General features: G+C 41.0%; 1 protein-coding gene across 2 annotated transcripts in view; it reads right to left on the reverse strand.

Annotated features, from left to right (window-relative positions):
• Nucleotides 1-13,434, reverse strand: part of CHST11 (carbohydrate sulfotransferase 11) — a 171,313-nt gene that overhangs the window by 86,314 nt on the left and 71,565 nt on the right. For both annotated transcript variants that reach the window (XM_071551051.1, XM_071551050.1), the window contains exon 2: nt 12,373-12,458. In XM_071551051.1, coding sequence (XP_071407152.1) covers nt 12,373-12,458 — 86 coding nt within the window. The remainder of the gene's footprint in view (nt 1-12,372; nt 12,459-13,434) is intronic.

Genomic DNA, 13,434 nt, shown 5'->3' on the forward strand with positions numbered 1-13,434 from the left:
AGGGAGCAAATTATTGCAGGAGACCACTGCAGTGCCCAGGAGATGTTACTTAGAGGACTAAGTCAAAAGCTGATTCTCAGAATTCATTTTTCAAAATAAAGCAAATAGTAGCTGATAATTGTAACAGATCTGTAACTCTTAATTTCTAAATCAGTGGTTTACTTTACAGTGCCTGTAGCTGCAGGCTGAGCTCTCCCCTTTAGTTTTATCCTTGCTTGGCCTCTGCAATTACCCTCCATGCCCTATTTCTCCAAGGCAGAACCCATGTCAAGAACCACAGCTCTGTATGAGTCTGTTTTCTGAAGATACACACACTGGCCAAGCCCAGTTGCATCCAGACTGCTTTCCTATCCCCTGTTCTTATTCCTCAGGCCTCTCTGATTTTTTCAATATCTGTATACACTGCACAAAGCCAGTTCGCACAAAGCAAGAATCATTTCAATGTACAGCTTCCAAAGACAGGAGGTTTGGCAGGGAAGGAAGCTTATTTACATTATTTTTGGACACAGATAACGAATACACGGATTTTTATCCTGTTGGTACTTACACAAGACTGACTTGTTAGTGACAAGAGAGATCTTGAACCCGCAGGAGGGCCTTTAATAACAGATGACAGTACTCTGCCACTGGTGGGATAAAGAGATTCGGTGTCTTAGCAGATGATACCTTCTGTCTTACTTCTTTAGCCACAGATTTAATTACACTGATAATGTCATAAGAAGCAGAAATCAATTATTCATTAAGCCTGCCTAAGAAATCATTCTTTTATCCCATGTATTTTGTTACAAGATCATTTACACTTGGATAAAAAGGCAGTGTTCTTCCTTCAGTGTCAATATTTTATACAGTAACTCACTTAACAGCCCAAGTGAAAATCGAAGTGGGTCTCTCAAAGAGGACCAGGACATGATACTCTGTGCAAGGCATGAAGGTGATGCTTGAAGACTCCACCAATCTTCCTGCTATATATCAGTGGCTGTGTGATTCAGAGATCATAAGCAGGATGCAGGGAGTGATCTGTTACATTCCTTTTGAAAACCAAGTCTGTCAATTCATTTAAATCTCAGTGTCCCATGACTTCTTTAGAGGCTGCTGGAGGCGAAAGTGCAGGTCTTGCACTGCCTATTTTCTAGCTCCCTCCATTTTTAATAAACACCAGACCTGGCCTGCCATTACTTTCTTGACACACTTTCTTGTTCTCTTTACCAGCAAACAGATTTTTTTTCCTTTTACCTGGTTTGTTTTTGCAGCAGTTGTCTAAAAATAAATGAATACATGAGAGTAATTTTCAGAGGGAGAAGTTTCTCTCCTACTTGTTCTTTCACTGTCTGGCTCCACCACTTTCTGATAAAGTCATGATGATAAACCTGCACAGTCACTCATGTAAAAATACATTTGTTTTCGTAAGATAAAAGAAAGAATGGGAGAGGGAGACAGAAGAACTGAAGTTTGAGGAGGACTAAGACTGAGAAGATGGCTTCAGGGCTGGAAGAAATGAGGGGGCAGGAATGGAAAGAACAAAGAAGTAGGTCTTGGCAAGGAGACAGCCTCACCCCCCTGCACACAGCTGCAAATTCAGCAACAGTTTATTAATCCAAGTTTACATGAAGTAGAGAAGAAAAAAACATCTGCAGAGAAAGCAGTAGGATCACTCCTATCCCTACAGCAAGATAGCCTGAGTGCAGTGTCACTGAGCCCCATGAGGCTGTTTGGGAGCTGGACAAGGCTCAGCTGTGTGCATCACACTCCACCATCATCCTGTCAATGCAAAGCTGTCTAAGGTGTAAAATTTCATACCAAACACATACCACCACACATTTGTATGGTCATGTTGCAATAGCTTTTCACACTGCCCCAGAGGCCCTGAGTTCTTGCCAGAGTCCAAGTTTTACCTGGGCTAGAAACTGCACAGAAACAGAGGCGAAAGCATCTCTGCAGACTCACAACTCTGCATCAGGCAGGGAGCTGAGCAGAGTGCCCACACTTTATAGCTGAAGATTCAGATTGGTAGAAAATCATGCAGAAATGGGAGTGTGCATAGAGAGGGTGAGAGAAGCCTAGACATACAGGACTTACCCCCACTGTGACAGTGTGCTCATGCCTGGTAAGTGCAGCATGGAAAGGATTTGTTTCCAGGCTGTAAATATGTGGCATTTAAGTGTGAGAAAGTGCATATATATGCTTTTGTAGGTCTAAAGCTATGGGGGGAAAAAAAGAAGGGAAAAGCCACTCCTGTGCTCAGAATAGCTTTGTAGAACAATGTCACTGGCACAAAAATCTTTAACAGAAAGAAATCAGCATTTGTGGAAGTGCCTAATATTGTATATCTCACCTTCACCACAGGAACCTTCATTCAGTTTACATTAAGTAAGACATTATACTCCCGGAGAAGTACCAGTGATTTCAGCTTCTCCTTACCAGTTCAACTAAACATTTCTTTTCTCCTTGAGCTGAGCTTATTATGAATATTTAACATAGCAAAATGAACTGAAAGCTACCACTATGCATCTGCTCTCAAGATTTTCCATCCATCTATTGACATCAAGGCTTAGTTCACAAAATATGACATTAATTGTATTGCTAGGTAAATACAACTCCTTCAACTACTATTGCATAAGTAAAATATATGCAAGGCAAAAGCCAAGTCTAACTTGAAGAGATGAAACTGTCCTCTCCCAGGTACAGAGATGTCTTTGTTACTTTGGCTCCCAGTGCCAATTCCTCGCACCAGCTTGTATGTTCACCTTCTGTCCTCTAATTGAATTAATACTCACTTCCTCTTACTAATCCCCAGATGCTTGTCTGAAACTATCTAAGACACAGCCCATGTTTACAGGAAGAGAAAAGATTTATATTAGGGCAGCAATTTGATAGCTACAGAGGTTGCTAATTTGCTCTGCAGCCAGGCAATCTGACTGCAGGAATATAGTGACTTTTTAATTGTTCCTCTAAAACTTGAGATGCAATGTTTCACTTTTAGCCCCATGCTGGACCACATTAAAAATACTGTTCAGACTTGATTTAAGGTTGAAAAGAAAGGAACCCTGCTACCTGGATTTCCACCCACCAGAAATACACATCAACTTCAGTGCACTGTAAATTTGCCAGCTCTCTTTGGTCTGGCTATATTTATTGTGTCACTATCGGGGAGCGGGGGGGGGGGGGAAAGGGAAATCTTTTCATCATCAGACTTACACTGTTCAGCATTCTCTAATGCAATAGCATGTGCGGAATGGTGAGAAGACATAAAAAAGAGTCTACAAATATAGCTCCCTTCTAATCTCCTGGATCAGCCATTTTAACTTTAAGTTTGGCCTCCTTAGAGCTTAGGAATTTTGCCATCAATTTTGAATAGATCAAGTTTCACTTTTCTCCCAAGGTTATGAATGGATGGAAACATCTACACTGACAGCATGCTGGAAAACCTACAGTACAAAGCCACTCTCCCCCTCTAATGCAACTACACAAAAGCATCACTGTGAAGGAAATAAAACCTTGTTTTCCTTCTACCCCCCCTATTTTGCCATTGCCTTATGAACATAGGAATGGTTCTACAAGACCACATCCACACCAGAATATACAACTGCAACAGGTTGACAGATCAATAAAGATCTACGTGAGTAGCTCCAGTGCGTCAGGTACTATGTTGTTTATAGAGGAGAAAAAGACATACACAATATAAACACTGGTTTTGCTGTGTTCAAATGCTGTATAGGTATTACCTTGTATATTTTTTTCCTTTTCTTTCCACACCTGTTTTATGAGTAAGAAGCAAGGTCTGAAAACAAGTGAATAAAAACAGTTTAAGTGCATCTGGCCCAGGTGATGATTACTCAACCAACCAATCTTTCAGTCTGACGATAAAACAAATGTAAGGACAACTCCAACAACCAGCAGTTCAGGTGTTTTCCTCTGTTTGCGGGTTTCAGCTCCCAGTTCTCCCATTACAGGAGAGTGCCCTGACCATCTGCAGGAACAGCCGGGGCCCGTCCAGTTCGCACTTTGGATTCAGTGAACTGTTAATTCCTGCCATCGCAAGGGTTTGATGTTATCAAACAAGACTGACAGGACAAGGCAGAATTTTCCCGTTGTTTTACTAGATCAACAGATCACCACACAAGATCTTAAAATGACCATGGCTCTTACTCTATTATAACCTCAGATCATCATCACAAGAGGCTTAATAAAAAGCCTGTCAGCCTGAAATTCTACTCATTTTTTCTGTTTAGTTTCAGAATGCATGACAGCAAAACTGGGAAGGACTGAAGATACCCACTGCACTGTGTCACCTGTATACATGACCTGGGCACTCTGCTGGCCAGGCTGGAATGCACAGTTGAATCACCTCAAGTTCATCATTACCCACACACACATCTGACAGATTAACCCCAAGTCAACACAAGTGTTTCCCAGCTACTTCAACTGGAAGAACTCAGACCAAATTCACAACTGCTTTCAGCCATCCTCAAACTGCCTGTTTTCCAGCTGATCCTTTTGCTCAGCCTTGTCTGTAGCCAGGCAGAGCAGCCCCATTGGACAGGAAGCACTGCTTTTCCATATGCTAAGCAAACAGTACGGATTAGACCACAGCGCCTGGCCTGACCCACCTTACACTTCCTTAAAAACTTCATCAAAAAGAAAACTTACTTAGAAAACATCTTTGAATAATCTGTGCTTGATTCAATGATTTACACACTTGTACAAAAACTCTACAGTCCATCTCCCCACAGTACCATGAATTGCTCTAGTACAGGAGTCCCAAAAGGCACACTGGCTTCTGCAGCCACTTCTTTTATGGAGAAGTATTTTAATCTTGCTGTGTCCGAGGCACTCACAAGAAACATTCTGGAATCTCTACGTATAAACAGACAAGAAGATTATTGCATTTTTCCTGAAGAAAGCCTTGGTAAGGTACAGGTCATTAAATGATTGAGGTTAATTTATTTTGTAGAAAGCTAAAAAGTGAATGAATAATGCATATCGACATTACATACAGGATCAATGGATATTACAGGGCATTTTGTATGATTTGAGGTGCTGCATCAGATACAGTTAGGTCTGCAAAAATGGGACTTGTGGTATATAACCCCTTGAAACTAATTGCAAATCTAGAAACTTCTTTTTCCCCTCCTTAAAGTCAGGCAGTAAATAAGAATTAAAAGTACCAGTAGATAGACTGCACATCTGTCTTCTCTAATTTTCACAGTTACATCCACTGGGACACATTACAGTCCCTCTGGGAGGGAGAGGCTGCAGCTGGGCTCTCAGGATTTAAAGAGATCATCTGGCCCTGTCATTAGTGGGCTACAACTCTGTTCCACTTAAGAAACCTCTTTGATTAAAAAAAAAAAATTACAGGGAAAAGAAGGCAGATGTTTAAGCAACACAGCTGCTTTTCTTTCACACAACGGAGAAATCTGCCCCAAAACTACTTGCACCAGAAATGAGCAAGAGAGACCACAGTTTACAAGGTCTGGGGATGAGAATACTGGGATACAGGAACTTAGCAATGCTGGAGTGCTTGGATAACTGCTGATGCTTGGAGATGCTCGAGGCACAGACAGAGAGGACACACTCTGTGCTGCAGGGGCCAGGGGCAGAAATCTGTGCTCATTACACCTATTTCCAAACGCTGATATTCTCCTGTTGCACTACTTTCCTAATCCTCCAAACTGCCATATCCTGCTGCATGCTGAAGTATGATTGTCCAGCTCTGGGGAGGAAAAATTACAAACTTCATGCAGAGAAAGAGGCAGGTGGGGTGCCCCATTTGACCATTACTGAGTTCTGAGCAAGCATTTGACTGGACCAACATGGTTCATGTCTCCAGAGGTCTGATTTGGAGACAATTAAACACAAAAGCCACTGAACAGCACCAGGTCAGAGTGCTGCAGCTCAGGTCTCTCCACCCAGCTGCCCAAGTGCTTGTCAAATAGGGAGTCCACACATTGCATACAGATACACAGTTTTGAAAGCTGTTTTATCCTCTTTCATTCTCTTTCACCTCCAACAAATAAAACACTCTTGGTTTTGACCATTTCTCTTGTATTACTAAATCCTTCCTCTCATACTTTTATGCCTCCAGAAATCTTTTATATTAAAATCCATATTCTCTCAAAATGATAAAATGTAAGTCAAGGACTGGAGAAATTAAAAAGATGTGTCTCTGCTGCTTCTTTTTCTGTCTGGGAAATCTGAGCTAATTTGAGTGAGACTATTTTTTTTCATTTCATGTAGGTAACAAGTCTTTCATTAAACACAGGTGCCCTAAAGTTTATCCCAACATGCAGCAGTAACTTGAATGAACATGTCCTGGGGATAATTCTGGCCTCGAGTGCTGGTAGTTACTGTACATACTTGTCTGATTAATTCCTCTTGAGTTAACAAAGGTATCTATCATATCACAACAACTGTTCTATGAAGCACACCATACCTGAAACCCTCCCCTCCCCAAGCCATTTCCTCAGCATCTAAACCTGGCTCTTATCATTTGTAATCAGTAATTAATAACAAACCATTCTCACTAGTGTAATTTTTCTGCTAAGGTTAATGTAATAATTCATCCCAGGCCAGCTGCTGTTTTATGACTTCCAAGCACAACAGTAAGTGATGTCTTTGCATAAAAAGTCATCCATGGAGTGTATCAATTAGTTCCTCTTTCATCAGCAGGCATTTTGCTGCAGCAAGTGAGGCTAATTACATATAAAATTGCTGTTTACCAACAGGAGAAGGTACCCAAAGAGTGGCATTGCACATTCACTGCCTTTCCTTATGCCTCCATTCTGCATTTTTTCCATTAAGAAGTTTTTAATCTGTGATCAATCCAATACTGTGATTATGAGCCATACTTACCATGCTGTTATTATCTGCACAGATTTGCCTACAAATATCAGCATCAGTCACACAACATATGTTTTCAGTACTGGTAAAACTTTTGGGCCACTTCTTGCCCTGGAGAAGGACACATATATATTTATGACTCTTCATCTCGGTTGCAAAGCATTAATAAATTCTAATATACTGTTCTTTAGATAAACTGCACTATTGCTCAAACTCTAAATTTCACTTCATAGAATAGCTATATGGCTGTCCCAAGAAGGAAATTTGGAATGCAGAACATATGTATGTGAAAACTAGTGAAAAATTAATCTATAGCATTGTTGTACAGCGCTGGTATAATCTTCTTGTCTTACTGCAGGAGGCAAGTAACTTTAGAGACCTACTTTCCCCCCATACTTTTTGAGTGATATAGTAACTGTCTGTTGTTTCAGGCTTTTCTTGCACGATGTAGCTGATGAAAACACAAGTCTGGCTCAGGCAGCTCATGACCCACAGGTTGCTGTGTGCTGGAAGAGTATCATGAGTTCTTTATCCTTGCAGTCTCATCACTTGTTGCTGAAGACAAAACACAAGTGAACCACACCTTTCATCCTACTCGGTGACCTTTGGTTCTGGTGTTTCTGAGAATAAGAAGCCAAAGCACACTGAAACAAACTGGACAGTGCTCAGCAGCTCAGGGTCACCAAGGGCAGAAATACCAGGTTTTAAGCATCAGAACCTGTGATCCAAAGTGCTGTGGATGATGCGCACACAGAGCTCAGACCACAAAGCTCCCCACAAATCTCTGTCCAGGAACCAGCAGAGATGCCCATAGAGCCAACCTAGTGAGTGAGAAATCAACTGAGGATGGGAAACTACCAGCCCAGGTGAAAGTTGAGTGATGTGGGCTGAACTAGGTTGTTACTTGTTGATGCTATCCAGGCAGTCTAAGCCACAGATAACCACAGGGCAGCTTCACAAAAGCAGCATTGTGGCCTGAAGCGACTGAGGATGTACAAACACTGCCTGCAAGGCAACAGTTTGCTTCCTTCCTTTCACTTGGTGAGCAAGAGCAGAGAAAAAAACATGTAGAAGTAATAAAATAAATAGGTCATTTTGGAATGACTGCTCCAAACCAGTCCAATACAACTTCATAACACAAAGGCAGCACAAGGTCCACAGCTCTGACTCACCAGATTTAACAAATCACTAGATATTCTGGCTTCAGCTACACCAAAAGCAGACACCTAGAAATACCTCTTCTCAACAAAAAGCAATGTGTTTGAAAAGGCAGGTAACAAATGGGAAACAGCATGACCATTAGCAAAATAGTCATGTGGATTCATGAATTAACGTCAGGCAATGTCAAACTAGCAACTGAAGTAAACTCATCCTTGGATTTGGATCCTGGTGGATACAAGACTGTATCTCTTTATTCCTCTTAGGAGTCTAAACAGTTAGACCAAATTAACTATGCTGCTTATATTTAATGAGAATTAAATGTTAATCCTGACAACTAGAAGACAAAATCTAACCTTAAAGATGCAATTATTTCCTAACCTTTAACATTTCATCTATTTTGGTTTGCAACTTCTTGTAATTCAGTAGCACATTCATTGCAGCAAATAGATCAATGCTAACCACTAAAGTGCACATCATGTTACCCAATTCTGAACTTCTGGTGACTCCAGCTCATGGGCTGATCCACAATTATCTGTTATTTTTGGAGCTGTGGGGCTCTACACAGCCATGTAAATTACAAGACACAGTTGTGTATGTTGCCTTCTAAGAATACATCTTGCAACTATTTGTTTACTCACATTCTTACATTCCCAAAGTTTCATATACAAAACCCCCACCAAATCCACCCAACATAAAATGGAAGTTTTTGTCACATTCCTGCAGGTTCTTCATCTGTGTTCAGTTATATCTACATTCTCTCCTTTGCTACTTGTCGTGCATTTGAATCCTCTTTCTCTTTCCATTTATAATTATGTAGCTTTTAAAAACCTCATTAAATAAATGGCCCATTTTGGCCCTCAAAACTTGCCACTGGTACCTCTGCAGCTCATTACTAAACCTGCACCTCAAAATGAAAGGGAAAAAAAAAAGCTACTGTCTCAGAGATGCTGCACATTGCCTGCCATGTATGTGGAGACCACAGCCTGGAAATCCACTTACTCAGTGTAAATCCAGTTTGCTTATATATTGACTTTTCTTTCCCTCATGGTACATCAGTGCTCATGAAAAATCTTGCTGTGAAAGCCCTAGAGAAGAAATCTTTTGTCCGCAGACAAATGCACTTCCCACATTCTGCTCCATCACAATGGGCAAAAGAGCAAAAGCGTTGTTCCTACTTTTACAATGATCACAAGGCCAGACACCCAACTGAGACAAAAATACCACAAGGGCTTTGTCATGGATGCTTTCTCGAGCCCTAATTCAAATGCTATCTCCACCTGTTTGTCCTCTTTAACTCCACCAAATATATGAACAATTATGATGAATCCTCTGAAAATCTGACTGCAATTCTAACATTCAGCTCCTACCAGCTACCAGACCACCCTTTCAGTCACCTCCATATCATTTTTACATGTGCATGTCCTTGAAACAAATCTTCCTTATCTTCTCCTCTTTCTTCCTTTCCACTATCACTCACCAGGCCAAAAAGAAATTCAAGAGACAAATGATGGCATCTGCAAACATCTCGAAGAACTCCATAGAAGGAAACAAAACAGGCCAGGATCAGAGAAGCTGTTATATGTCAACACAGTAAATACCCACAGTCAAATTCTCAGCTGGTGTAAATCAACATGTCTACATATGGTTTTATGAGGGTGGTGCAACTTGATGTTAAACACACAGTATGAAAACCTTATTCACGTTAAAATACAGCATTTTAAATCTCAGACAGTATTGACCCTGACACCTATTTCAATCTATGGTCAAACTTGCATCTCCCCAGACTGGTAAAAGCCAGGAGCACACCGCATGCAAGGTGATATGAGCTCTTAACACCATTTAAAATTTAAAGTTTCCTATCCTTAAAAAATCAGCTACACGTAGCTTGTAGTAATCCAAAACTGTATCTTCAGGGCATCTCTCAGTGGCCTCTCAGAATCACACATATTACTTTGAACTACAAGGAGAACTACAAATACCTGCTCAATCAGCTCTGCTATTCCTCTGAGGCAGCTAAACCAGCTCAGAGTGCCAGAGAGTTTCTGTGTTGGCACACACAGCCATCAGCACCCAGGAGAGAATTGTGGATTAATGCCAGGAGTCCAAGAGGTTCTGATAGTCAAAGGTTAAAGATCTAAGTGGTGTTTTCATTATCTAGATCGGTAAGAGAGATTTTGACCAAAAGCATCTTCATAGAATCAAAGAACAGTGTGGGTTGGAAGGGAACTTAAAGATCATTTGGTTCCAATTGCCATGAGCAAGGAAACCTTCCACCAGACCAGACTGCTCAAAGCCCCATCCAACCTGGTCTTGTCTTCCTGCATATTTATTATATATTGACTTCTGAGCTGACTTTACAAATGGCTGATTGTGACTGCTTCAGCAAGGAAAGGTTAGAAGTCCAACCTCCATCCTTACAAGTTCCCTACTGCCAGAATACAGACCAGTCTCTAATCTGCCATCCTAAGAAAGGTAGGAAAAATGGAAACAGAAAGATGAACCATGTATTTGATGAAATATTCTAGAGGTCATCTCCACTCTGCTGTCTTCTCTGGTAGCCTCTACTCCCTGCCTTTTCTTGTTACTGTTTTCCCACATTGCATGCACTCGTTTGTCTGCCACTGCCAGTCTCTCTAGTGCTGAGTGCAGCATGCAAAGCCCATTCCAGAAAAACCAAACACCAATTAAGAACAAAGAAAGAAACAAAACCCAAATGCTTGATAAAAATGGATGTCAGCTAGGTGATGGAAACACTTCTGCATAAAAAGTGTCCTATCCCTAGTTCAACATCAGCTGCAAGAACTGCTGCACTTCCTTGAACACCAACTTTTGGCTGACTCACCGGTGAGCCTGGAAAGGGATGTTAATGGTTTGCTTGGTCAAGGCACACAGAAAGGAAGGAGGGCCAGTGAAGGAGCTGCCAGCTGTGTCCTGTGCTTCAGGAAATCTTTTCAGTTGTCCAAGCTTCTAAGGGCTCTGGAATACCACCCTTCAATGGATGGGGATGTTTTTTACTTATGTGTTGGCCTTCAATGATGTTAAAGGACAAAGAGGTTTCGACTAACACACAGCAGACCCCAGAGACACTAATTACTCAGTCTCTTTTCCCTTACCCGCTCTTCTTGAGCCATCTGCAAAGAGTCTTTAAATTTAACCTGCAAATGCTAACAGTTTTCCTTCGTAGCACTGGATTACTCCTGTTCAGGGCTTTTATGTGCACTTTCCATTTATGCATTGCTGACTCCCATAATGGTCAATAAAGGCCACTATACTAGTATGACAAACTTACATTCTCAGCCATGTGCAGAATTCAAATTGAATTAGAAAGTCAGCCTGTGTTCATAAAAACAAAACTAACGAGCAAATGGAGCTTTACTGAGCTACACAACAGATATCACATATCTTTGGACTGCTGTCAATTCTTTATGTAAATACCTTAAATCCCTTAGACTTTGTTTTGCACACTGTATAGTGAGTCTCTTCATAATCAAATAGTATTTAAAACATTTACTGCCTTGTTAAATCTAACAAGTTAGATTTACTGGGATAGTCACTTGTCTTAATAGCCAATTTAGGAAAACTCAATGTATTCATTGATGGATAAATATATAATAGGCGGTTGTTAAACTTTAATAAATATGTTTAATAGTCAGCTGGCATTTTCTCTCAATGGCAGCACTTCCTCTTGGCTGCCAACAGGAAATGCTGCTCCTGAATGTGCCAATTCAGCCCACATGTAGGGAATAAATTGATCTAGAGGAGCAAGCAGGAGCATGAATTTCAGGTAGCTTTCCTATGCTGCTTGTCACAAGAGTAGCAATAACTGAGGTTATCCTAAGCTCCCATGAACAGTCAGGTGTTGAATAGCACACAATATAAGGAAGAGCACAAGCTTACAGTGTTTGCTTAGACTTCTTACAAGCAATGAACCAGGACAGGAAAGGCAGTTGGCTACATGAAAGTCATATAAATTATATTCATGTATGATTATTGCAATTTACAGTCTTACCACACTCCTTGTTTCATTTAGATCATGACACATTTTCTCAATCCACCCTCCCACTCTATGTTCATACAATGCCTCAGCTTCTAGCTAGATCTAAAAAGTATACTCTTTAAAGGCTTTTGGGTAACTGAGAAGACATTTTGCAGGAGTCCACATCATTAGATGGCTAAAATGTTTAAATATTGGGCCCTTAGCTCAAACTGTAGAACTTTATGGCTAAACTCTGCAGGTCCCAGGATCAGTTCTCCATACTGAAGGCAGCTATTGCATGTAAATGAGCAAAAAAACCAGATCAAAGTATCTTCAGAAGAGACTGCATTTGTATGCTGGGCTGGGAAGCTTGATCATAGCCACAAGACACTCACCTGGGTGGGATTATATAGTTCCTGGAGTGGGCTTCTGGATCCTTTCTGACAGCACATGTCCATTCCGAATGGATTTCTACGCATTACTGCAAGGGGAAATTGAAATTAATACAGGTTAGCAACACTGGTTAGCAGTAATCAATTGCAATACCTACAGTAAGAAAAGATTTTCTGAGCAATCATGGGATTCTAGACAGTGTTGTCCCTTAACTCCTAATTTTACTTTCCCTAGAAACTGTCCAAGAGCTTAATCCTTTATCTATTGTGGAAGTTACTAAAAACAAAAGCTCTCTTATAAAAGCTGTTGGGCAACAATTCCCAGCTTGGGTGCACAAATATTCAAGCATAGGGACCAAAGCAACACAATCTTCAGCAGTGCCAGGTACCTGCTTCTTTCACCATCAAGGAGGAGTTGGACAGATTCCTATAGGGAACATCTCTGAGAGGCAATGTCTGAGCCTCTCTCAGCCTCAACACAGATATACACAGAAACCTAATAATAAAACACATGATTTTAAAGCTGCTGGACTAACTTTTTTGTTTCTTCCAGAACAGAGAGTACACAACACACATACAGTCAGTCACTGCTACACTTCTTACCCCTAACTATTTTGCTCTACATATTACAACTGGAAATTTGACTGATCTGTGAACCAGCATATGCTCTGTTATCCCCAATGGAGACAAGCAGGTTTTCAAACCAGAGGCTTTGTCAAGAGTCTGATCAAGGAGAATTTTGGGTGGCAAAACAACTTTCATGAGAAATGTTGATCTGAGTCCCAGTGGGTACAGAGATCAACAGTCTCAAGTTAGACCTTTGCAGCCATAAAACTCTGCATGGGAAGCCATTTGGCTCCACGCACCTCCTCTACTCAGGAGGAAAACAAGAGCATGCTTCTAAACTCAGGTGGCCCACATCCTCCACTGTTAATACTCTTCAGCACTCAGCTTGCCCTCAGAACTATGGAAGAAGCATCAAGCTGTCAGACGCCCACATGAGGCATCTCAGCAAGGGGAGATTGGTCTCATCAAGGTTTAATTAAGTCATAGTCAAGAAAAAAA

The sequence above is a fragment of the Pithys albifrons genome, chromosome 3 (assembly GCF_047495875.1).
Source record: "Pithys albifrons albifrons isolate INPA30051 chromosome 3, PitAlb_v1, whole genome shotgun sequence".
NCBI classification, from domain to species: Eukaryota; Metazoa; Chordata; class Aves; order Passeriformes; family Thamnophilidae; genus Pithys; species Pithys albifrons.